General features: G+C 36.2%; 1 protein-coding gene across 2 annotated transcripts in view; it reads left to right on the top strand.

The window, feature by feature from the left end:
- UBQLN1 (ubiquilin 1) overlaps nt 1-21914 on the top strand; it is a 59097-nt gene extending 37183 nt beyond the window's left edge. The window contains exons 4-11 of one of the 2 annotated variants that reach the window (XM_055578907.1): nt 5621-5883; nt 6500-6658; nt 6828-7062; nt 13601-13743; nt 16660-16743; nt 17960-18075; nt 18326-18494; nt 19916-21914. In XM_055578907.1, the coding sequence (XP_055434882.1) occupies nt 5621-5883; nt 6500-6658; nt 6828-7062; nt 13601-13743; nt 16660-16743; nt 17960-18075; nt 18326-18494; nt 19916-20068 (1322 nt within the window). In that variant the 3' untranslated portion in view covers nt 20069-21914. The remainder of the gene's footprint in view (nt 1-5620; nt 5884-6499; nt 6659-6827; nt 7063-13600; nt 13744-16659; nt 16744-17959; nt 18076-18325; nt 18495-19915) is intronic. The other variant, XM_055578908.1, reaches the window with a different exon arrangement.
- The last annotated feature ends 1555 nt before the right edge of the window (nt 21915-23469 follow it).

The raw sequence follows: 23469 nt of genomic DNA, 5'->3' as shown, positions 1-23469 counted from the left end.
GATCATAAGCTAACGCCCTGAACACGATTTTCTCCTTTGTAAAACGAAAGGATCAGATTGCATTAGTGATTTTCTAACTGTTCTAAACTCACACAGAAAGGCCTGATGCAAGCCCGGTAGTTAAGGATCTTCTGCATCAGCCAAAACTACTTTTCTTATATTAGTTTTTACACTGAGGTTCTTAGGAAGGTTTAGTTGGGGAATAGAGTGATCTGAAGCTAACAGAAGTTGAATTAGATAGATAAATGGCTTAGTGCTTCTTTCCGTTCCTAAGTTGTATGACAAGTATAATACCTTGAAATGACATTTTAATTCGTTATTGACTGGGGAACTTTTGGCAGAGACTAAAACCTGTGACCAGCAATTTTTATTTTGGGTAGCCAAAAATTAGTTCTGTTATTTTACTAATACTTTGCAGTTTATCGCATTGAGTAGTTACACCTGACACACCTGTGAAGTCTTCCAGCACTGTGAGTGTTATTTTCACTTTCTGTATCAGAATCAGTCACTACAGTTTTCTTTTTGTTGGTCTAATATTCACATCATCTGAATCAGAACTGTATTCTAAAGAACTGTCATCTTCTGAGACGGTAGCATGTATATCACTTGGACATTCAGAGAAAGTATCTGCATAAAATTCACCTATTAATTCTTCACTCAGAATTTCACGATGCATTGTTAAAAATTTTACAATAATAAATGTGAGTTTATAATATACACAAGGTTGGAACAAAAACCTGACAGCAAAATGTGAATAATGACATGATAAGTTGTGTAATTAATCCTTATACAGTTTTCATGTATCGAGGCTCATATTTTCTTTCACTTCCAGGAGAAGTTTTTTAGTAATTTATTGATAGCTCTACTGTGCCAGTTATGTTGGAAACAACATTTAGGTCATGGCATTGATTCACATTCTCTCTCTCTCTCTTTAATGTTTGATTTAAACACATCTTGGGCTAAATGTTTCTCTTTTGGTTGAGGCAGATGAGTTTTAGATGGAAAATTGATTAACATGAACAATCGAGAAAGATTAGGATGAAATTATTTAGTGTATTATTGGGGTAAATCTCTTCCCTCAATTTTTTTTTTTTTTTTTAATATTATTTATTTGGCTGTGCTGGATCTTAGATGTGGCATGTTAACTGTTAGTTGGGGCATGTGGGATCTAGTTGCCTGAGCCGGGAGTGAACCTGGGGCCCCTGCATTGGAAGCATGGAGTTTTAACCACTGGACCACTAGGGAAGTCCCTCTTCTCTCATTTTATAGGCAAAGAAATTAAAGCCCACAGAAACTTTTAATTAATTTGTCCCTTTATTGCTTATTTCATTCCCATCCCCTCCTATCATAGTTACTTTTCTCCATCAGTTATTCTGTTTACCCTGTATATTTGGCTTTTTTTTTTCTGTGTGTTTTCATTAAGGTCTGTCCCATGTTTCAACGAAGAAGGCAATGGCACCCCACTCCAGTATTCTTGCCTGGAAAATCCCATGGACGGAGAAGCCTGGTAGGCTGCAGTCCATGGGGTCGCGAAGAGTCAGACACAACTGAGCGACTTCACTTTCACTTTTCACTTTCATGCATTGGAGAAGGAAATGGCAACCCACTCCAGTGTTCTTGCCTGGAGAATCTCAGGGATGGGGGAGCCTGGTGGGCTGCCGTCTCTGGGGTCACACAGAGTCGGACATAACTGAAGCGAATTAGCAGCAGCATCTGCAGCGTGTTTAAAAGCAGGAGAATCCCACTACCACCTTTCTTTTTCTTTCTCAGCTATTTTTCGAAAAGATATATTCTGTTTTCTGCCTGTATTTCTCTTTCACTTAAGTTTGCTGTGCTCTATTTCTTGCCCCCATCAGTTCCCTTGATAAAGTCACCATTGACCTCTTAGCTTGCCAAATTTAATGGACACTTTTTTAGATTTTTAGACACTTGGATTAAAAGAAAGGGTTTTAAAATCTAAATTGCTGTCTTCTAATGCTTACCAGTCTTTCCTTGAAATTTTTTTTCTTTAATTCCTGATATGCTTTTTCCCTGGTTAATTTTCTGACCAATTTTTTTCTCTCTCATTTGTGGGTCTGTTCTTCCTATTCTTTTTATTAGTATTGTTCCGCCAAGTTCTGCCTTCTCTTTCTTCTCTTCTTTTATTCTGTTTTCCCCAGTGACATTATCCTAACTGTAAATTGTTGACTCTCAAATCTTTACCTAAACCCACATCAATTCTGAACTCCGTACTTTGTATTCAGCTTTCTTTGATACTACCTGATGTTACTCTTAAGTACTTAAGCCTGTATGTTCCTTCTTAGAAAGCAAGATCAGATCAGTCGCTCAGTCGTGTCCGACTCTTTGTGACCCCATGAATCACAGCATGCCAGGCCTCCCTGTCCATCACCAACTCCCGGAGTTCACTCAGACTCACATCCATCGAGTCAGTGATGCCATCCAGCCATCTCATCCTCTGTCGTCCCCTTCTCCTGCCCCCAATCCCTCCCAGCATTAGAGTCTTTTCCAATGAGTCAACTCTTCACATGAGGTGGCCAAAGTATTGGAGTTTCAGCTTTAGCATCATTCCTTCCAAAGAAATCCCAGGGCTGATCTCCTTCAGAATGGACTGGTTGGATCTGCTTGCAGTCCAAGGGACTCTCAAGAGTCTTTTCCAACACCACAGTTCAAAGGCATCAATTCTTCGGCGCTCAGCCTTCTTCACAGTCCAACTCTCACATCCATACATGACCACTGGAAAAACCATAGCCTTGACTAGACGAACCTTTGTTGGCCAAGTAATGTCTCTGCTTTTGAATATGCTATCTAGGTTGGTCATAACTTTCCTTCCAAAGAATAAGCGTCTTTTAATTTCATGGCTGCAGTCACGATCTGCAGTGATTTTGGAGCCCCGAAAAATAAAGTCTGACACTGTTTCCACTGTTTCCCCATCTATTTCCCATGAAATGATGAGACCAGATGCCATGATCTTCGTTTTCTGAATGTTGAGCTTTAAGCCAACTTTTTGACTCGCCACTTTCACTTTCATCAAGAGGCTTTTTAACAAATAAATAAATTCATCATCTTGTCTCAGACTACTACCTATCTCCAGCCAAGTCTCTTGGTCCATAAAATCTTTTCTCTCCCACCCCATGTAATGATTCTATTCTGTTGCTACTCCTTGATGTAGCTCCTCAACTTTTAAAAATGTTTATTACTCTATGTCATTTGCATACTGTTATTAAAAATATCTTAAGTGACTGTCTTGCATTTGAAATATATCAAGATTTTGTGATGTAGCCTCTCCATTTTCATTTAACATTCTGCACAAGTTACACTGGTTAGGATAGGCTATCCTGTGGTAATGTGTCTGCTTAGTTGCTCAGTCATATCCGACTCTTTGTGACCCCATGGACTGTAGCCTTCCAGGCTCCTTTGTCCATGGGGATTCTCCAGGCAAGAATATACTGGAGTGGGTTGCCTTTTCTTCATGACTTCTTTTTTTACTGAAGTATAGTTGATTTTACAGTATGTCAATCTGCTGTACCGCAAAGTGACTCAGTTATACACATATATACATTTTAAGAAAATCCTTTTGCATTATGATTTTCCACAAGATATTTAATATAGTTTCCTCTGCTGTACATTAGGACCTTGTTTATCCATTCTAAATGTAATAGTTTGCTCACGCTTCGTGTGTTTCACTGGTCAGTGAGGCATCCATCTACATAGTCCTCAGGGACTCAAACTAATGGAATTCTACTATCTTGTAGCTGCACCATTTGGAATATGGCAGAAGATAGAGCTAAAGTGTTTTAAGCTGAACCTTATATTCCAAACTTGGGCCAGAAGTGACACATAGCATTTCTTACAGTCTTTTGGCCTTAACTAGTCACATGGCAGTTTGTCCAACTGCCGAAAGAAAAGAAGACTGCACGTGAGATGTTTGGTGAGCACTGTTGTCTGCTCTTTTGGTCATACTGAATTTTTTGTGGTTTAAGAATGCATCAGTTCTCACATTTATATCTGTGCTTTTGTAGATAATGTCTGTTGTGCCTAGTATTAAATCATCCTCCCAGCTCTCCCTACTTCTTGCCAACTTATTCATTTTCCAAATTCATTAAATGGCGTTTTGTGGAAAAGTAGCCATTTTGCTTTTAATATATTATCTATTAATATATTAAGGTACTGTTAATATATTATCATGATATTCTGTGACAGTCTCTGTTGAAATACTTATTGTGCATTTATTTTGTCTTTCTTACCAGATTGAGTTCTGAGGGTATGCTTGTCTTTCTTTTCACCTTATTCCCAACATATAGCACAGTACTCAGTAAGTGAGAAATGAATGCATTTGTTTGGTTATATACAAAGTTGTACAATAAACAGTCACCCTCCTGTATCTGTTAGGTTTCTCCATGATTTAATTCCTTCAGAGAAACATCTGTTTCCATGATGGGCAGCAGCTCTGTTCCAGCCAGTCGTCAGTGAATTCTACTTGTTAAACTAGTCACTGTCTTCTGGAAAGAGATTATTAGAAGTATAGTCTACTGTATATTTTTCATTTTTTATTTTAGTGGGCATATTCTGGGATTTTTTTTCTTTCTGATACCAGCCAGTTCTCCAACACTGCCTGGGTGGGTATCCTGTAGTTCAATTCTGACACCTATTGCACATATATGACACCATGTCATACATGGACTGTATGACACTAATACCTGGAGTTAGTGTTAGATCCTGCAAGTTAAAGGACTTGGTCCCCTGTGACTGCCCCTACTTCAGATACCAGTCCAGTCTCAGGCTACCTGTACTTCTGACTGACAGGCGGTAAATTGGGGGTTCCCACAGCCCCTTATCAGGTTTGATGATTTACTCAGATGACTCACTGAACTCAGGAAAACACTGCACTTAAATTTACCAGTTTTTTATAAAGGGTAGACCTCAGAAATAGATAAGTGGAAGAGGGAGAGAAGCGTAGGGCAAGGTATGGGTGTTGGGGGAGAGTACAGAGCTTCTGTGGCCTATCTGGGCATGTCATCCTCATACAATGTAAATTTGTTCACCAATCCAGAAGTTTGTGAATCTCATTGCACAAGAGTTTCACAGAATTCCATCTCTAGATCCTCATCTAGCCCTGGAAGTTGGTGAATGGGCTGAACGTTCCAACTCTCAAATAAATCACATGATCTTTCTGGCGACCACCACATTCTGAGGCTATCTGGGGGTCCCATCCTAAGTAATATCATTAACATAAGTGAGGTATGATCTAAAGGGACTTGTTACAGATAACAAAAGACACTCCCTTCTGTCAGGAAATTCTAAGGGTTTTAAGAGCTTTGTGCCTGGAACCAGGTGCAACAAACAACCAAATAATTTTTTTGTATTATACTGTGCATAGGAAATATATGTTTATTTGGTTTTATTATTTAAATATCATAGTGAACACATTTATTACTAGTCTCAATTATAGAAATTAAACATGTACTTACAAAAGTAATAGGAAATCTATTTTTGCTTTAAGCTGAATGGTTTTCTGTTAATAGGCTATTGATTCAGTTAATATTTTTGCTTCATCTTCATATTTTAGCACAGTCATATAATGATAAAATTTCATTTGTGTTTTTTCCCTTTATCTTCTTAGGTGGCCTTGGAGGACTTGCAGGTCTGAGTAGCTTGGGTTTGAATACTACCAACTTCTCTGAACTACAGAGCCAGATGCAGCGGCAACTTATGTCCAATCCTGAAATGATGGTCCAGATCATGGAGAATCCCTTTGTCCAGAGCATGCTTTCAAATCCTGACCTGATGAGGCAGTTAATTATGGCCAATCCACAAATGCAACAGTTGATACAGAGAAATCCAGAAATTAGTCATATGCTAAATAATCCAGATATTATGAGACAAGTATGTGAATAGTTTCATTTAGTTAAGAAATTATATACTTATTTTTTCTTATTTTCTGTATTTAAAGAGCTTGCCAAATACATAAGCTAAAAAAAATAAACCCTAATCCTTGTTCAGGAAAAGACAACACAGCGCTAATTCGAACTATCTGAACTTTGAATTTTGTGATGTATTTTAAAGGTTTTTTTTTTTTTTTTTATAAATAGTTGTTTTGCAGATCTAAGGAACAACGAGTCCAGTTCAAGAGATGGACATTCCCACAGAGCACAGTGTTTCTCTCTTGATGTTATTTGAATGTTAGCTTGCTTTTTGAGGTGATTTTCAGCAGGAACTATTCACAATAATTTTCTTTCTTTTTTTTTTAATATTATTATTTTTTTTAACACCAAAAACATTTTGTTTTGGAGTATAGTCAATTTACAATGTTGTGATGGTTTTAGGTGAACAGCAAAAGGACTCAGCCATACATAAACATATATCCATTCTCCCCAATTCACAGTACTTTTCTGATTTAAGTATTGAAGATTGCTAATTCAGAGAATTAGAAAACTTAGAAAATTAGCTCTGACAGTTAATCTCAGCATCTTTTTCCTCCCTCTGGGAATCTTTTTCTTAGACATTGGAACTTGCTAGGAATCCAGCAATGATGCAGGAAATGATGAGAAACCAGGACCGAGCCTTGAGCAACCTGGAAAGCATCCCAGGGGGATACAATGCTTTACGGCGCATGTACACAGATATTCAGGAACCCATGCTGAGTGCTGCACAAGAACAGGTAATGCCACTGCTTGGTGCTTCAGGGCAAGGCTCCTGTTTTAACATAAATACATTTATGATTGAGCATTGTTTTTGTATACAAAAATGCAGTTTTCATTAACAAAGATTTCTATATCTGTTATTTAAGACAAAACTTATTCTTTATGATTTTTTGTCTTCTGTTACAGTTTGGTGGTAATCCATTTGCTTCGTTAGTGAGCAATACATCATCAGGTGAAGGTAGTCAGCCTTCCCGTACAGAAAATAGAGATCCACTACCCAATCCGTGGGCTCCACAGGCTTCTCAGAGTTCATCAGCTTCCAGTGGCACCACCAGCTCAGTGGGGGGCACTAGTGGTAGTGCTGCTGGTGGTACTGCTGGGCAGAGTTCTGCTGCGCCAAATTTGGGACCTGGAGTAGGAGGTATGCTCGTAACAACTGATGCCTCTTGTTATCCTGTGTGCTTTTGTGTGTGTTCGAGGAACAACTTGTATGAACTACCTTTTCATGTTGTAAGATGCTTTTTTTTTTTTCCTTTAAGGATGCTTTAAATATGTAATGATTAGTATTAACTTGTGTTCATTGTAGTTCAAGAGGTTACCAAAGATTTCCAGAGGCAGTTTTGTGGTTTTGTCTTCTCATAAGATGTCCGGGAGAAGTGGATTGCTTCTCCTTTCAACAGCTTAGGGAAAGTGAACTGTAGGGGCAGCACAGTTAGCCGTAACTCAATCAGTGGGCACATTTTCCTTGGCTTTAGTCCAGTTTTGTGTTCTTTTGTAGGACTCAGTGGGTATTCACTCCTGACACCAGGGCTAAACTTAGCTGCATCAGAGCACCTGCTGGCTTTGTTTTAAAAGTCAGCTTTCTAAGTCTTAACCTCAGACCTGTGGATCAGAATCTACCACAGTGGAGTTTAAGATATGTGTATGTAAAGATGCTAGAGATTCTGATGTGTGAGCAGGTTAGGAATTTACTTTGAGTCATTTTTTTGTAGACTAGATTCAATAAGTGGCTATCCTTTTCAGTTATTCAGATATTTACATGCTAAGCATTAGGTCCAAAATCAGTAGCTAGAATGATTATTTTAGTCTTAATGCTTAGCATTTAAATGAGAAGAAATGAAAGCATGAGGCCACTTCCCTCAGGTGAGAGTGATTGGGTATATTTTAAAAGATAACTGTTTTGGCAGTGAAACTGGAAAGATGAGATTCTGTATAAGGAATTTTAAGAAATTCTTTACTGAGAGGCAATAATCAGAATGGTCACAGAAGTATATATTCTTCTATAGAATACAGTGAGTATAATGAGGTTTTTTGATAAAATATAAAGTGAAAGTGAAAGTCACACAGTCGTGTCTGACTGTTTATGATCCCGTCAACTGTAACTTGCTTGACTCTTAAGTTCATGGAATTCTCCAGGCAGGAGTACTGGAGTGGATTGCCATTTCTTCCTCCAGGGGATCTTCCTGATCCAGGGATCAAACCTGGGTCCCTTGCATTGTAGACAGATTCTTTACCAACTGACCCACTAGGTAGCCCTAGAATACAAAGTAGTTTTGTAAAAATTTAATTAATGCCATTTTTTAAAATTGAGGTATTATTGACATAAAACATTATAGTAGCTTCAGGTGTCAGGTGTAAAGTGAAATGATACAGTATTTGTATTGCAGAATAATTGCTGTGATAAGTCTCAGTTCAGTCACTCAGTTGTGTCCGACTCTTTGTGACCCCATGGACTGCAGCACACCAGGCTTCCCTGTCCATCACCAGTTCCTGAAGCCTGCTCAAACTCATGTCCATCAAGTCGGTGATGCCATCCAGCCATCTCATCCTCTGTTGTCCCCTTCTCCTTCTTTCAATCTTTCCCAGCATCAGGGTCTTTTCCAGTGAGTCAGTTCTACGCATCAGGTGCCCAAAATATTGGAGTTTCAGCTTCAGCATCAGTTTTTCCAATGAATATTCAGGACTGATTTCCTTTAGGATTGACTGGATGGATCTCCTTGCAGTCCAAGGCACTCAAGAGTCTTCTCCAACACCACAGTTCAAAAGCATCAGTTCTTTGACACTCAGCTCTTTTTTATAGTCCAGCTCTCATATCCATACATGACTGCTGGAAAAACCATAGCTTTGACTAGATGGACCTTTGTTGGCAAAGTAATGTCTCTGCTTTTTAACATGCTGTCTAGGTTGGTCATAGCTTTTCTTCCAAGGATCAAGTGTCTTTTAATTTCATGGCTGTAGTCACCATCTGCATTGATTTTGGAGCCCCCCAAAATAAAGTCTGTCACTATTTCCATTGTTTCCCCATCTATTTGCCATGAAGTGTTGGGACCAGATGCCATGATCTTAGTTTTCTGAATGTTGAGTTTTAAGCCAACTTTTTCACTCTCCTCTTTCACTTTCATCAAGAGGCTTTTTAGTTCTTCTTTGCTTTCTGCCATAGGGTGGTGTCATCTGTGTGTCTGAGGTTATTGATATTCCTCCCAGCAGTCTTGATTCCAGCTTGTGCTTCATCCAGCCTGGCATTTTGCATAATATACTCTGCATATAAGTTAAATAAGCAGGGTGACAGTATACAGCCTTAATGTACTCCTTTGTCCAGTTCTAACTGTTGCTTCTTGACCTGCTTACAGGTCATGTCTAAACATCCAAAGTTAAGTCTAAAAATCCAAATAAACCATGTTTAAAACAAGGAAAATACTATCCTATTCTGATTTTATCAAATGCTTATTTGATTTTTACTGATAAACTTTTGAGAGAGATGCTTCATTCACATTTTAGAGGTCTAAGAGCAGAGACAAAGGTTTAATAAGGTTTCCCAGCTGATAGACAAGTTAGTTTTAATTGTAGCATGGTGTCTATAGTAACAAATTTGTCTTACAAACAAAATGGTCTTGTAACTTTTTACTCAGCTTTTTTATTTAATGGCTTGATATACTATTTAAGATTTCATGTTAATATTTCCATCAAAGCAAAACAAGAAACAGAATAATGATTGTACTGTGATGGCCTAACATTGTTAGCATGTTTTTATACTATTAGGACCTTTACTCAACTATTTGAAGTTAAGCACACATAATACCCAAAAGGTAAAATTCTTTACTCTTCTTTTGCCCTGTAAGCACTCACTCTGGAAACTGAGGAAATTGTTTGCAAGGGTCAGCAAATTTTTCTTGCAAAGGGATAATAATACTTTAGGCTTTGCAGGCCAAGAGCCAAAAGAACAAAATCAAGACTATTTTATAGAAGGGAAGGGAATTCCCTGGTGATCTCAGTGATGACAACTCCTTGCTTTCACTGCATAGGGCACGAGTTTAATCCCTGGTCAGAAAACTAGCCATGTGGCATGGCCAAAAAAAAAAAAAAAGAGAGAATATTATATTAGAAGACCAATCTCCACAAGTTCTTTTATTGATAGAATCAAAAATATAATAATTGGGTATAATACTATTTTTGTTGTTTAGTCACCCAGTCATGTCTGACTCTTTGAAACTCCATGGACTACAGCACACCAGGCTTCCCTGTCCTTCACCAACTCCTGGGGTTTGCTCAAACTCAGGTCCATTGAATCGGTGATGGATTATATTGTTTTACACATTCCCTAATGATAGGAAGGAAATTCTTTTTAGGGATAATATTTTGCTTAATTAAAGTTCACAGTGTTTCCTTTCATCAGTTGCGAATCATTTGTAAATGTTCATCTATTAATACTGTTAAGTAATGAGATTTTACTTTTTTTCATTTAAATTATGTATTGATTCCAAAAATATGACTATAGCATATTCATTAGTTGGAAAGCATTTGTAGGATTCAGTTAGAGTCTTCTTGGTTTTTTAACATGTCATTGCAGATTAATCAATTCCAGTTGAAGATTAGGTTATAGTGCCTCAGTTAAACAGTGAAATGAATTTTAAAGTATGGATATTTCTTTGTACTTGCACTAAGGTCCAAAAAAATGCTGCTGGAACAACAGTATAAGCTCAAAACTATGTTAACTGCAAATCTGTGAAAAGAGATCTTGTTGGTTGTTTTAACTTGACAGCACAAGAATGTATAAAGCAGCTTGACATTGTTTGTGATTCAAACAGTTTCACTTTTCAGAACGCACTTCACAGTATGGGTTTGACATGTAAATGTTGTTTTGTCTTCTAATTTAGGGAATTCATTGAGAAATGTTACCAGGTTCTAGCAAAAGATAATTTCCAAAGTCATTTAGTGTTTGATAATGGTGCTTGTGTGGTTCAGAAGAATTTCAGTCTTAGCTCTGAGCTTAAAAAAAAACTGCAATAAAATGGTATCTTTTTAAAAACAAAGAAAACTGCTACTCTTAAGCCATCAAACTGTCCTGTGCTTGGGCAAGTCAGGGTATTTCTGACAAAAGTTCATGAAATTGACTACAGCTAAGTTCACAAGAGTGAAATGAAATTTATTATTGATAACTTTTATCAGTTGAGTAATGTTACAGTTCAAATTATTTTCCAGAGTACCTGCTGATGAATCAGTGGATCAGCTATCGTCTAAATACCTTATATTTTTATAAGCAGTATGTTTTTGTCCAACTAATCCTTTTAATACTTTACATGTGTTTTTATTATCATAAGATGTAGCACATCTTAGCAGATTCTACTTCAGGGTTGTACCAAATGAATGTTCTCTTAACTTTGAAAATAGTTTTGCTTGTTGTTATTTAATGCAGACTATTTATAGAAGCTAATTTTAGTTACTTCCATCTTGACATTGTTGCCTCACAAAAGAACTGAGCAGTATCAGTAACATTTATCTATTCGTTAGGAACCAAGGAATACTACTCAAAATAATTCGTGTTTTTAAATTATCAGTTAACAGCTCAGTGTCCCTCACTTTTGAGAAATTGTTCTCCTTGAAAGGCGAGTAGCCTCAAACAAGTTTATTTTCCCAGCACACATTTCCCTGGGCGCTGCAGTCAAGATTTAAATAACCATACTAATTAATCATAACTAATATGCTGCTTTCCTTGCTTGGCTAACAAGTAAACCATTTAGGAACCTAACTTTGGTTGCAGCTTTATTTTCATTTTTTATTTTTGTGAAGAAGTTTGGCTTTGGCAATGATGAGATAATCGTATTTTATTTTTTAACTTAGTTACTTTTGGCTGTGCTGGGTCTTTGTTGCTGCACTCAGGCTTCCTGTAGTTGCGACAAGTTGGGGCTATTCTCTAGTCGTGGTGCGGTGGCTTCTCTTATTGCAGAGTGTGGGCTTTAGGGTGTGTGATCTTCAGTAGTTGCGGCATGTGTGTGGGCTCAGCAGTTGTGGTGCAGGGGCTTAGTTGCTCTGCAGCATGTGGGGTCTTCCAAGATCAAGGATCAAACGAGTGTCCCCTGCATTGTAAGGGGACTCTTAACCATTGGATCACCAGGGAAGCCCCAGTAATTGTATTTTTCTGACTTGCTTTGCTGTGGTAGTGCTTTGTCTAACAATGTTGAAGTGTATTTTATTATTTTAGTATTATTGCATAGTAATATGTTTTGCCACCTCATTTGATAAAATAGTTCATCTTCTACTGTGCCTTAAAAGCAGACACGCATAGTCCCAGTTCTCCCCTTTTTCTTCTTGTTCTGACATAAATAGTATGCACTGGTAATGAGAATAGAAATAGCAGTATGCTACAGTGATTCATGGAGGCGTAAGGTATGACTGAGTTACTGATTTGTGGTTCACCCAACAGCTGTGTAGAGTATGATGAAACTTGAAGTTTGAATTTCATACAGTTTTCACGTTTCACAAAAAAAATTTTTGTGTGTGAATTTTTTTTTTTTTTGCTACAGTAATTCATGGGGCATAAGGTATAACGGAGTCACTGATTTGTGGTTCATCCAACAGCTGTGTAGGGTATGACAGTGCCACATGGTGCCTCTGTCCAGAATTTTTGTCTGCTATAGATAATAAATAAGGGAGCATGACTGTGTCCCAGTAAAATGGTATTTATGGAACTTGAAGTTTGAACCTCATATAGTTTTCATGTTTCACACACGAAAAATTTTTTTAACCATTTAAAAGTGTAAAAACCATTTTTAGCTCATGGGCTGTACAAAAACAGGTCACGTGCCGTATTTGCCCTGCAGACTAGGTTCATCCGCTGTCTTAGAATAACCTTAGTCTCTGGAATGTGGCGGGGGTGGGGGAATAATGTAAATTGAAATAATGGGAGAGAATAGGAAAAACAAAAATTACTACAGAAAAACTGCAGAATTAAAATAAACTAGAAAGTTAAGTGGGAAGAGTCAAATGCTTTGAGCCTGTTAAACTACACTGAATGGAATAAGAACAAGGGGAGTGAAAAAGTTTGAGAATGTATTTGAGTTTGAGTATATTTAGTTGGCAAGTATGAAAATGTGGATATATGTTGAACAGATTAATTTCCAGAGAATATTGAATTCACATACATTTAGCTGTAGCTCTCTACAAAAAAAAACAACAGTAGCAAGTATCTACATTTTGCAGATGGGGAAACTGAAGTATGAAGAAGGCCCCTTAATTTGGGGTTGAATTCATTGAGTGCCAGGATCAGTGACAATGTCATAGAGGCCTGGGTGAGAAGGCTTCCTTCTTTTTTAGGTGGGAATATACTGAGTGCTGAATATGATTCTAGTTAAGCGATTCTGGAGGAAAAGTTGGCTCAGACATTTTCACTTAATGAGATTTTTCAGTAGTAAATTTTGCCTTAAATTGATTTTTTAGAACCTAGCCTTTCCATAAGATGTGATTTTCATGTAAATGCAACTAGAATCTTTAAAGTCAGTAAACCCTCCTTAATTGGTATACTTTGAGTATGTAGTTTTAGCGATCTTAGTTTCAAAAATTGTTTAGTTCAGTTGATAACTAATAGGTATGTTTGTCTAAAATTGCAAAATTATTGTGTTTTAAAACTTTCTTTTGTTTATCTTTCCCTTGATAAAATGTCTTCTTTTTAAAAAAACTTCCAGCCAGTATGTTCAATACACCAGGAATGCAGAGCTTGTTGCAGCAAATAACTGAAAACCCACAACTTATGCAAAACATGTTGTCTGCCCCCTACATGAGAAGCATGATGCAGTCACTAAGCCAGAACCCTGACCTTGCTGCACAGGTGAGTTTATAATTGTGAGCACTGTGTATCGAAATGGCCTAACCAAATCATTGTAATTTTGGCACATTTGTTTTGTGTGTGCTGCCTTAATACACTAGAGAAGCAAATTGCATCTCCCAATTTTTCGGACAGTTTGTTTCTTTACAGTCAATTAATACTTCATAATATAATTAAAACAGCTTCATTTCCTCTGTCCACTGGCTAGAAAGAAGTTCAGGTTTACTTTATATCTACAAATGTTCATGTAGGAGATGAATAGAAAAGTTGCTGATTGCTCTCCCTTTTGAAGCCTATTCTTCAAAATAGCGCTTCAGAAATAGTACTCTTTAGTGTAATGTAAATCTTGAAAGTGATTAAGAAGTGTTAATACATTTGAAAGATTTATTTATTAGATCACACAGATTCTGAGTATTAGTCATGTTCAAAATGGCAGTTATAAAATAGCCTGAAATTGTTCAGTATGGACAGAGAGATTTGTGGGAACAGTATTCTCATTCTTTCCACTATAGATCTCCACCCAAAGTTAGTACACTGGTCCTTCAGCAAGTAATTATTTTCTAACTTGTTTCAGAAGAGACCATAACTAAAAAAATAAGTGAATCTCAACCCTAGCTGAATGTTTAGGATAACTTCGGAAATTTTAAGATTAAAAAAACTGTTTTTTAGCCCCATTCTCAGACAGTTTGATATAACTGTATTGGATTTTTTTTTTTTTTCCAAGTTCCCTAAGTGATTCTGATGTACCCAGAAGTTAAGAACCATTGGGCTTGAAAAACCTTAGAGAATATGAACTAAACCTTGATCGTCTATAATTTATATTTGCTGTTTATTAAACATGGTTTCTGTGGAATGTTGGGAATTTAAAATAGTTTCCTGTAATCTCTCTCCATTTCCAAAATTTTAAAAGCTCTTAAAGTTAAATCACTTTCTTCATTATATCATATGAGCTAGTTTTTACATTTCTAAAATCTGGAACCATGTTGATTCAAGTATATAGCAGATATGTTTGAGTTAACAACCCTCAGTAATAACTTCTGTTCTCTTAAAATTTGTAAAATTGGAAATAAAGATTTTTTTAGGTAAATTTTTATGTACTTTTATATATTGTAGGTGTACTTTATGAAATATTGTTTTATTCATTAGAAAATTGAGTTATTAGTATTAAATGCTTCAGCTTACTGTCATGATAGCACTTTAAAATAAATGTGGAAATATGTATCAGTGATCTTGTTTGTATGGTTTTAAATACATATTTGCCTATTTAATAATCATTAAATGTGCATCTTGCTTTAAAATTTTGACTCTAACAAGCACATTCCCAGCCATTTTAACTAACAATTTTACATTTGTAAAGTGACTTGAGCACTTTTGTATGTTGCTTTTTTTACTTTAAAGCAAAAGGTTGAAACAAAAGTAAGCTAGATGTGAATTGGCTTTTACAATATTGAAAGATAATTGTTAGAAACATTTACAATGTACTTTGGTTACCAGTGTATTAAAGTTTGTAGTTTCTCTATTCTGATTTTCGTTTTTAGGTATTCAAAAAAGTCTGATTGTAAAAACTGTTTATACAGTCAGGTAAGTTAGGAGAAAAATCTTAATCAAATGCGATAACAATTTTCTGAAAAAGTATGAATCAGCTTAAGTTGACACGCTTTTTCAAATAACATGAATCCTAAAAGATAAATGTGATAACTTTATTGACTGGAGCCATTAAAGAAGCAGGTTTGTTGGTCTCAAGTAGATTTTACTTTATTTACTGTGAACTTACTGGTCACTTCAGAATAAATGCCTTATATTCATAAAACTTGTCTGACTTCTTCCTATCGTATTTTGTTTAAATTAACTAAATCTACTTTGCAACAGTTGATAAACTGAGGGAGCAAGGGAGGAATTCTCTCTACTTTTAGCAATTAACATGTAATTACTCTCACATGTAGTTAATTATTAATACTTGAGGGCAGGGATCATCCTCCACACCGCTCCCCCACCAGACTTTGGATGTGGACTGGTCAATAGGCTATCAGTAAATCATTGTTAGTTGACTTTTCACTCTGTTTGGGGAAACTGATATAAAATTTGTCTTTTTTGAATCTATGAGAATTTATTAGTTTCTGGTTATGCTATTGTGTATTGTAATCTTATTTTTAGGTATACAACACATTAATATTGGCCCTGACTCTGACTTTAACTCACCCATTTGAAGGTTAGGCATGCCATTTTTTTCATCTCTGGTGGTAGTGAGGTGAAATCTAGAGGCTAATTTTGGTGTTCTCAAATGATTTACATTGTTTAGGTCTTATTAAAGCATTTTAATACTTGATCCCCAGAGATCTATTGGTTCTAGTCCTAGGCTGATTTTCACCTGGCAGCTCCATTTCTCTGGCAAGTTGGTTGCTGTTCTGTGGTGTTATTTTTCTGGACCTAATATTAGCTCTTTTGCAGTAGGCAGGTAGATATAGTTGTTTTAGATCTGGATTTTTTCTGTGCTTGCCACTTGTGTGTTGAGGTGTCTGTGCAAGCCATGTATAGTTCCATGTATTGATGCTTAGGTTTATTCTGTGAGTGTAGCAGAAAATGTATCTTCATGAATTCCAGTTACTCCCATTTTTTGTTTCAAGGGTAAATATTCACCTTTACTCAAGGAAAAGCCTAAGAAAACGATTGCTTTTATTTTTTAGGATATCGCATGACATTATCATAATCACCATTCTCATTGAGAGAGAAGATGCCTCATTTTTGTTTTTTTCTGGAGATCCCTCTTGTGGACAGTATCTTCCCTTTTTTATTCATGTTCTACCTTCCTCCCTGTTAAGTGCCAGGTTAGGCACTGGGGGGGAAGATAGACTATTAAACAAGATACATTACTTCTTTCAGATATTTCCAGTTAAAATTGTTTGAACACTTGCCCCATAGATGATGCTGAATAATCCCCTATTTGCTGGAAATCCTCAGCTTCAAGAACAAATGAGACAACAGCTCCCAACTTTCCTTCAACAAGTGAGTAAGAAAAGATGCTAGCTGTCTTCGGTAATGATTTGCTTGAAAAAGTTTGATGGTAAACATTTTCCTTGCTTTTTCTCTGGCTGATAGCAAAATGTAGAGTAGAGTCTGCTGTCAATTTGCAGAGAATTCAGCTTGATTTTTAACTGAGCCCCATTTCACTGCTGACCTTTTGCTTCTATTTTTAAAAATATAAATTCTTAGGAAAGGACCATTTGGTTTTTGCTTTTGAGGATTTTTAGGATTTTGAATGCTTTGTTAATATCATAAACCATTTCCTTTCACTTTACTAACTTTGAAGTGCTTCATTGTGTCATGTTATGCTTTATGGTTTAACTAATCTCGAGTAACAGGAAGAGAGCTACCCTTAATGTGTTTGGTTTCTTTGTAATGTTTTAATTCCTTCAAATTAATAGAATGCCTGTTTTCCAGGGGGTAGATCTCATTCCTCAAACTTGGAATTAGCAAGATTAAAATTGTCAGTCTCGTCATATAAGGAAGTTATTTTAATTAAAAAGTACTTGAGATTGCCATGGTATGTTACTATTTAAAAAGAAAAGAGGAGTCAGTCTTGGTGTTTTGAAACTGGTAGTTCTAGGGAGGGCTTTTAAATATTACCCAAATGATTCTCTGACCTATAAACCATTATCTAAGGTTAGTCAGTGTCCTAGGTTTATTGTAATGATGTAGGCCTATCTTTTTTGGTTAGTCAGGTGGTGTATATTTGGAAGTAGGGCAGCTGAACCAACACATGTGTTAACTTCAACTTTGGAACTGTTGTCTTAGAGTATATCTGATCGGTAAAATTGTTCCATCAGCAACAGATTAACACTTAGTCAAGGAGGAGTATGTGGCTTTCACCATATTACCATGTGATATAAATTGTGCATTTGGAGATCGTCTCTTAGAAACAACGCTTTTTATCTGTTGGAAAACAAGGAACAACTATGGCTTCCAGAGGAGCTCCTGATTGTATTTCATTATGAAAAATGGTTTTCACAGTGGACTTGGGAGGAGGTCAAGTGATGATTCGCACATGAGATTGCTGTCAAAGGGGAGGTGCTTGTGTTTATATTGGGAAAGAAATTACTGATTACCAGTGTCTAGGAGTAAGGTTTTAGATTTTCTCAAGAAGCATAGCAAAGAAAACATTTTCATTTTACCTTCACTAATTTTAATTGCCTCATAACCACTGGTTTTCTTTCTTCCTTAGATGCAGAATCCTGATACGTTATCGGCAATGTCAAACCCTAGAGCAATGCAGGCCTTATTACAGATTCAGCAGGGTTTACAAACCTTAGCAACTGAAGCCCCCGGCCTCATCCCAGGGTAGGCTTATTTGGGAAAGATTGTGAAAGTGCACAGTGGTTACTTTTCTCTGAGAATTACAGATTTAATGGCCATTCTTTTTTTGGGTTGAGATTGTTTGTAAGAGAGTTTTCAAAGTTGAAAATGCTTCTTTTAAGAAAATAATTTAGCTAACATTATATTGAATTATAACTGATTTGCCATTAGCCAGCCTGGTCTGGCCTCTTATTTTTAGGAGTTTAGATTTACTAACAGTTGGTACTTTATCTAGGTTTACTCCTGGCCTGGGGGCATTAGGAAGTACTGGAGGCTCTTCAGGAACCAATGGCTCTACTTCTACATCTAGCGAAAACCCAAGTCCCACAGTAGGAACCACCGAACCTGGACACCAGCAGTTTATCCAACAAATGCTGCAGGCTCTTGCTGGAGTGAATCCTCAGGTAATGATGCTTTTCTACTCTTCTTAATGCTAGAAATTTCAAAAAAGTAAAGAAAGGGGTCATCTTTGGGGGCTTAGCTTGTAATGAAAAGTTTGTTCTTAATTATATTCTAAAAAATAGGCATTATCATTGTTAACTTTGCTACTGTATTAGACATTAAAGGAAATGTTATAGTTGTAGGGAAGAACTGCTCTGCTGTAATTTTGGAAATTGCTTTTTAAAATGCATTCTTTTTTGGAGTCCGTGTTAGAAAACTGAAATGGATTATATTTTATAAAAGTTTGTCAGGGAGGAATAGAAACTGATTATTGCAAATACCTCCTGAACAACTGTATTCTATCTGCTCTTTGTATTTTGGCTTAAAAGTTGTAAGTACTTCACCCCACCTGCTACTGCTTCCTATGGGAACTTGTGTTACACATATACACCTCACAAATATGGCTAAAAAATGTGAACTCCTAATGTTCTTGTATCTAGAATCATTTATTTACTAAGAATATGCCATTTTTACAGATGATTGCAAATTCAAACCTGTTAGAGTAGATTGTGCTCAAACTACTACATGGTGAAAATACAGCATAGTTTTTTATTTTAAGCCTTATTCAATACAATAAACAGGTCAGAGTTTTATCTTACACGAGGATTTGTATTCCTGATAACTAGCATGACTTGCTGGCTCAGTAAATGTTCTTTGAATTAATAGGAAAAAGCAATTTCAGGTATTGGGCAGAATTGTTATCTAAGTTGAACAATCTATAGACTTCACCATTATCATGTTGCCCAGAATTGAGTGATCATTTATGTATTTCTGTAGTACATTATTTCTGAAAGGGAGATGCAGCTGAAAAAATGAGGAGTATAGTATGTACATCTGAAAATGGAACTTTTTTCTGAAGACTTTACTGGCTGATACAGAAATTAAAGACATTCTAAGCCTCATTAGATTAGAACTTTAGAATTTTGTATATGAGGACACTGGCTTTTACAATTACCCAATTGGTCAATAGCTCCAAAACTTTTTTAAAAATTATTTTTTTAATAAGAGTATTTTATTTTTCCATTATTTATATATTTTTAGTTTCTTGAATTTTTTAATTGGATGATAATTGCTTTACAATGTTGTGTTGGTTTCTGTTGTACAATAATACGAATCAGTGATAATTGTATGTATATCCCCTCCCTCTTGAGCCTGCCTCCCACCTGTCTAAGTTGTAACAGAGCACCAGGCTGGGCTCCCTCTGTAAATAAAGTACTAATTGGACTTTTAAATATGTTGAATATGTTTCAAGAGAGGCCAGTGCTTTTATATCACTTAATAGATTAGCAAATGTTAAAAAGCAATTAAAATTTTAAAAGATTATTTAGGTGTGACATGGACTGATTTTCCTTAGAGCTTTGGTTTGTTTGTTTTTGTTTAACAGCTACAGAATCCAGAAGTTAGATTTCAGCAGCAACTGGAACAGCTCAGTGCAATGGGATTTTTGAACCGTGAAGCAAACTTGCAAGCGCTAATAGCCACAGGAGGGGATATCAATGCGGCTATTGAAAGGTTACTGGGCTCTCAGCCATCATAGCAGCATTTCTGTATCTTGAAAAAAATGTAATTTATTTTTGATAACGGCTCTTAAATCTTTAAAATACCCGCTTTATTTCATTTTGACTCTTGGAATTCTGTGCTGTTATAAACAAACCCAATATATGATACATTTTAAGGTGGAGTGCAGTAAGATGTGTGGGTTTCACTGTGTTTGTTTGTTTTTTGTTTTCCTGGAACAGTGGGAATCAATGCTTTTTCATTTAAGGCTACTGCATGCGTCAAACACTTCTGCATTTATTGTAATTTTTAAAAAACATATCACCTTTTATAGTTGGGTGAACAGATTTTTGTCCTGCATCTGTCCAGTTTATTTGCTTTTTAAACATTAGTCTCTGGTAGTAATTTATGTAGAATAAAAGCATTAAAAAGAAGCAAATCATTTGCGCTTTATAATTTGTGATACAACATTGCTTATCGTGACTTTGGCATGTATTTTTGCAAACAAAAATGCTGTAAGATTTATACTACTGACAGTTTTTGCTTTATTTGTATACAATGTATGTATGCACATTTGGGACAGCATCTCTAGAAACATACTACAGTAGATCATCTGAGCAAAATATCTGTAATGGAAAAAATAAAGATAAGGAAATTCTTCAAAGGGGAATATTTCTTAATTGTGTAGAATCTTACAGCATCTTTGATGAACATCTCAGCAAAAGTACTGGTTAGTGAGGCTTGTTGAAAATACAGTAGAAAAACTGATTCTGGTTGTCTCTTTAAGGACGTATTAATTGTACAGACAAGATGATGTAACATTGTCTCAGCATTCACAGACTGACTGTAAATTACCTTAATCTTTGTGCAGACTGAAGGAGCACTGTAGTATAACCCCAAAGTGCATTTGCCTAGGACTTTCAGCTTCTCCCATAGGTAGTTTAACAGGCATTACAATTTGTAATTGAAATGTTGCTTTCACTGAAAGTGTCTTGATGTTTCAGTTATTTTTAATCGCCATATAAAAATAGAACTATCTTCGGGATTTATCAGTTTTCTCATGCACAGGCAATACACGAATTTAAAATGATTTGTGAGCCACTTGTTTCTGAAGTGTTTTGGTAGTTCTATTAAGAAATAGTTAAATATTGTGCTTTTCAGAGCCTGAGAGAAGGGGAATTTTGGGGGTGGGGTGGGGTTCTGTCCTGGATTGGGCCAGCCTAAATAATACTGGCAACCAAGATTCTGTTAGGATTTCTGTGCATATAGTGTAGTAAAGAAGTATCATTCAGGGGTGAAAACAAAGAGCCGTTTTAACAATGTTGAGTACATTTGGCTGTTCTACAGCTTTTTTCTTCCCTCCCCAAGGAAATTCTGTTTGCCTAACTCTCAAACTATTGGGGTGGTACATTCCTTTAGGACCAATTAAAACCTAACTTTGGGGTCAGTAATATATTTAGCTGACTCTGGTTCAGTATTCTCTTAGGTCATTATATTCTCTCATGTACAGTTAAGGGAAATTAAAATGTTAAAGTAACTAAAATTAATTCAGACCAGTAAAATCAAGGGAAATACAAGTTGAATTCCATTACTTCTGTAAGTTGCTTGCTATTAAAAAGGTGAAGAGGCAGGTTGCCCACCATTTCGTGCACTGTTTTGACACTGTCCCCTGGAATAAAACAGGTACAAAGGTTAATTAAGATGGAGGCATGACTAAGAGGAACTTGTTAAGGATGATATTTGTGTGTCTCTGCTCTCTCTGCCTTATGCCTCAGTATGGTTTTAAAACTTTTGTACTGGCAGTTGGTGGTATACAGTGTGGGGTAGTGTCATAACCAGTTTGACAATTTATTAATCACAAAATAACAATAAATCTCTAGCTTTTACACTTGTTTGTCTTGCCTTTTTTGTAGAAAGAAAAAGATGTCTTCAATTTACTTTCAGTAATCATGTCTTTTAAAGACTACTGGAATTGATTGACCCCCAGATTTTCCTACACTTGAGATTATTTTTCATTAATTTTTTGTTTCCTCAGTTAAATTCTGTGTGTATATACTATATTGTGTGTTAGAACCAACTGGGACATCAGGTAACTTGGGCTTTTGCTTGCTCTTTTTGGTTCTGGACTAGTTATTTGGAGTCAGGGCATCATGACTGAAAGTGGTGGTGAGGCCTGTGTGAGGCCTGATTCTTTAGAATCACCCACCTAGGTGATTCTAAAGAACCTTTTAGTTGCTGCCCTGGTGTGATTTTTTGTTGCTGTTTGTTTCTGATATGTTCATCTTAGATTTGAATATCTTTTAAGGAGTTTAAGATACTTAAAATTCTCCAAAGCCTTAAAAACAAACGAAAAAACCCTCCTAAAATACTGTAGACTTAAATTGTTCTCATATTGGGTTGAGTGGTGAAAATAACATTTCAGGATTTTATTTCCCAAGTGGAATACTTGTGATCCTACACAAATTTTAGCAAATGAGGTAAATGACAACTGGCCTCTGTGTATTCAGAATTAGTGTTTCAGACTTGGCCTAAATGTAGTCATGAAAGGAGTTTTTTGTTTGAGAAACATTATTACCATGTTAATTTAGTAGACAAATTACAACAAAATAGGACGGATAAAAATGTTACTAACATTAGTGATAAAAGAACCTGGAGCACATGTCTGTGTCCTTGTGCAAAACAAGTTTATGTTGTTAAGGCAGAGAAATACGTGCATATCATGCTTCCTCTCTTAACATTAAACATGTTAATTAAGTCAATAAGGAAACCTTTATAATACAGCTTTGTCCTATTCTCTACTGTCCTTTTCACTTAACTGTTCTCGGTAGATCCAGTGAAAACACACTTGGGGAAAATTATACTTAGGAAATGTCTGCTTCTCTAGTATTGCACATGGTATTCTCTCCTTTGGAATTTCATCTGTCTTCTTTGGCTTATATAAAGGGTACTGTGCCTCTGGGGTCAGTTTTGTAGGTTTCCTAAACTTGGCTAACCAGTTGATATACTCTGCAATGTTTACTGCTGCATTCTGCTTCTCTCATTCACTTACAATTTGGAGGATTTTTGTTTGTTTTTCTGCTCTTGAAATCTTCTTGGCAGTTACTTAAGTAACATGAAGTGGTTCTCCTCAACTTTTTTGTATCTTTCCTCTAGTCAACCTTATGCAGCCATTTTGCTTCAGAAGGTGAACATTTATTGAACATCTGTTGAGTAACAGGTTCTTTTCTAGTTGCTCAAAGCATAGTAGTAAATAAAGTTCTGTCTGTATGGGGTTTACATCGTGGAATGTAGGGAAACAGTAAACAAAACACATATAGGGCCTGTTAGGTAGTGATAAGTGCTTTGGTGAAAAACTAAGATTAAGGAGACTAGTTAAGAAAGAAGGTATTTTATTTTATATAGGGTAGTCAGAAAAGGCCTCACTGAAAAGGTGACATTTAA

The sequence above is a fragment of the Bubalus kerabau genome, chromosome 4 (assembly GCF_029407905.1).
Source record: "Bubalus kerabau isolate K-KA32 ecotype Philippines breed swamp buffalo chromosome 4, PCC_UOA_SB_1v2, whole genome shotgun sequence".
Taxonomy (NCBI): domain Eukaryota; kingdom Metazoa; phylum Chordata; class Mammalia; order Artiodactyla; family Bovidae; genus Bubalus; species Bubalus kerabau.
This window is presented reverse-complemented; position numbering and strand designations above follow the sequence as displayed.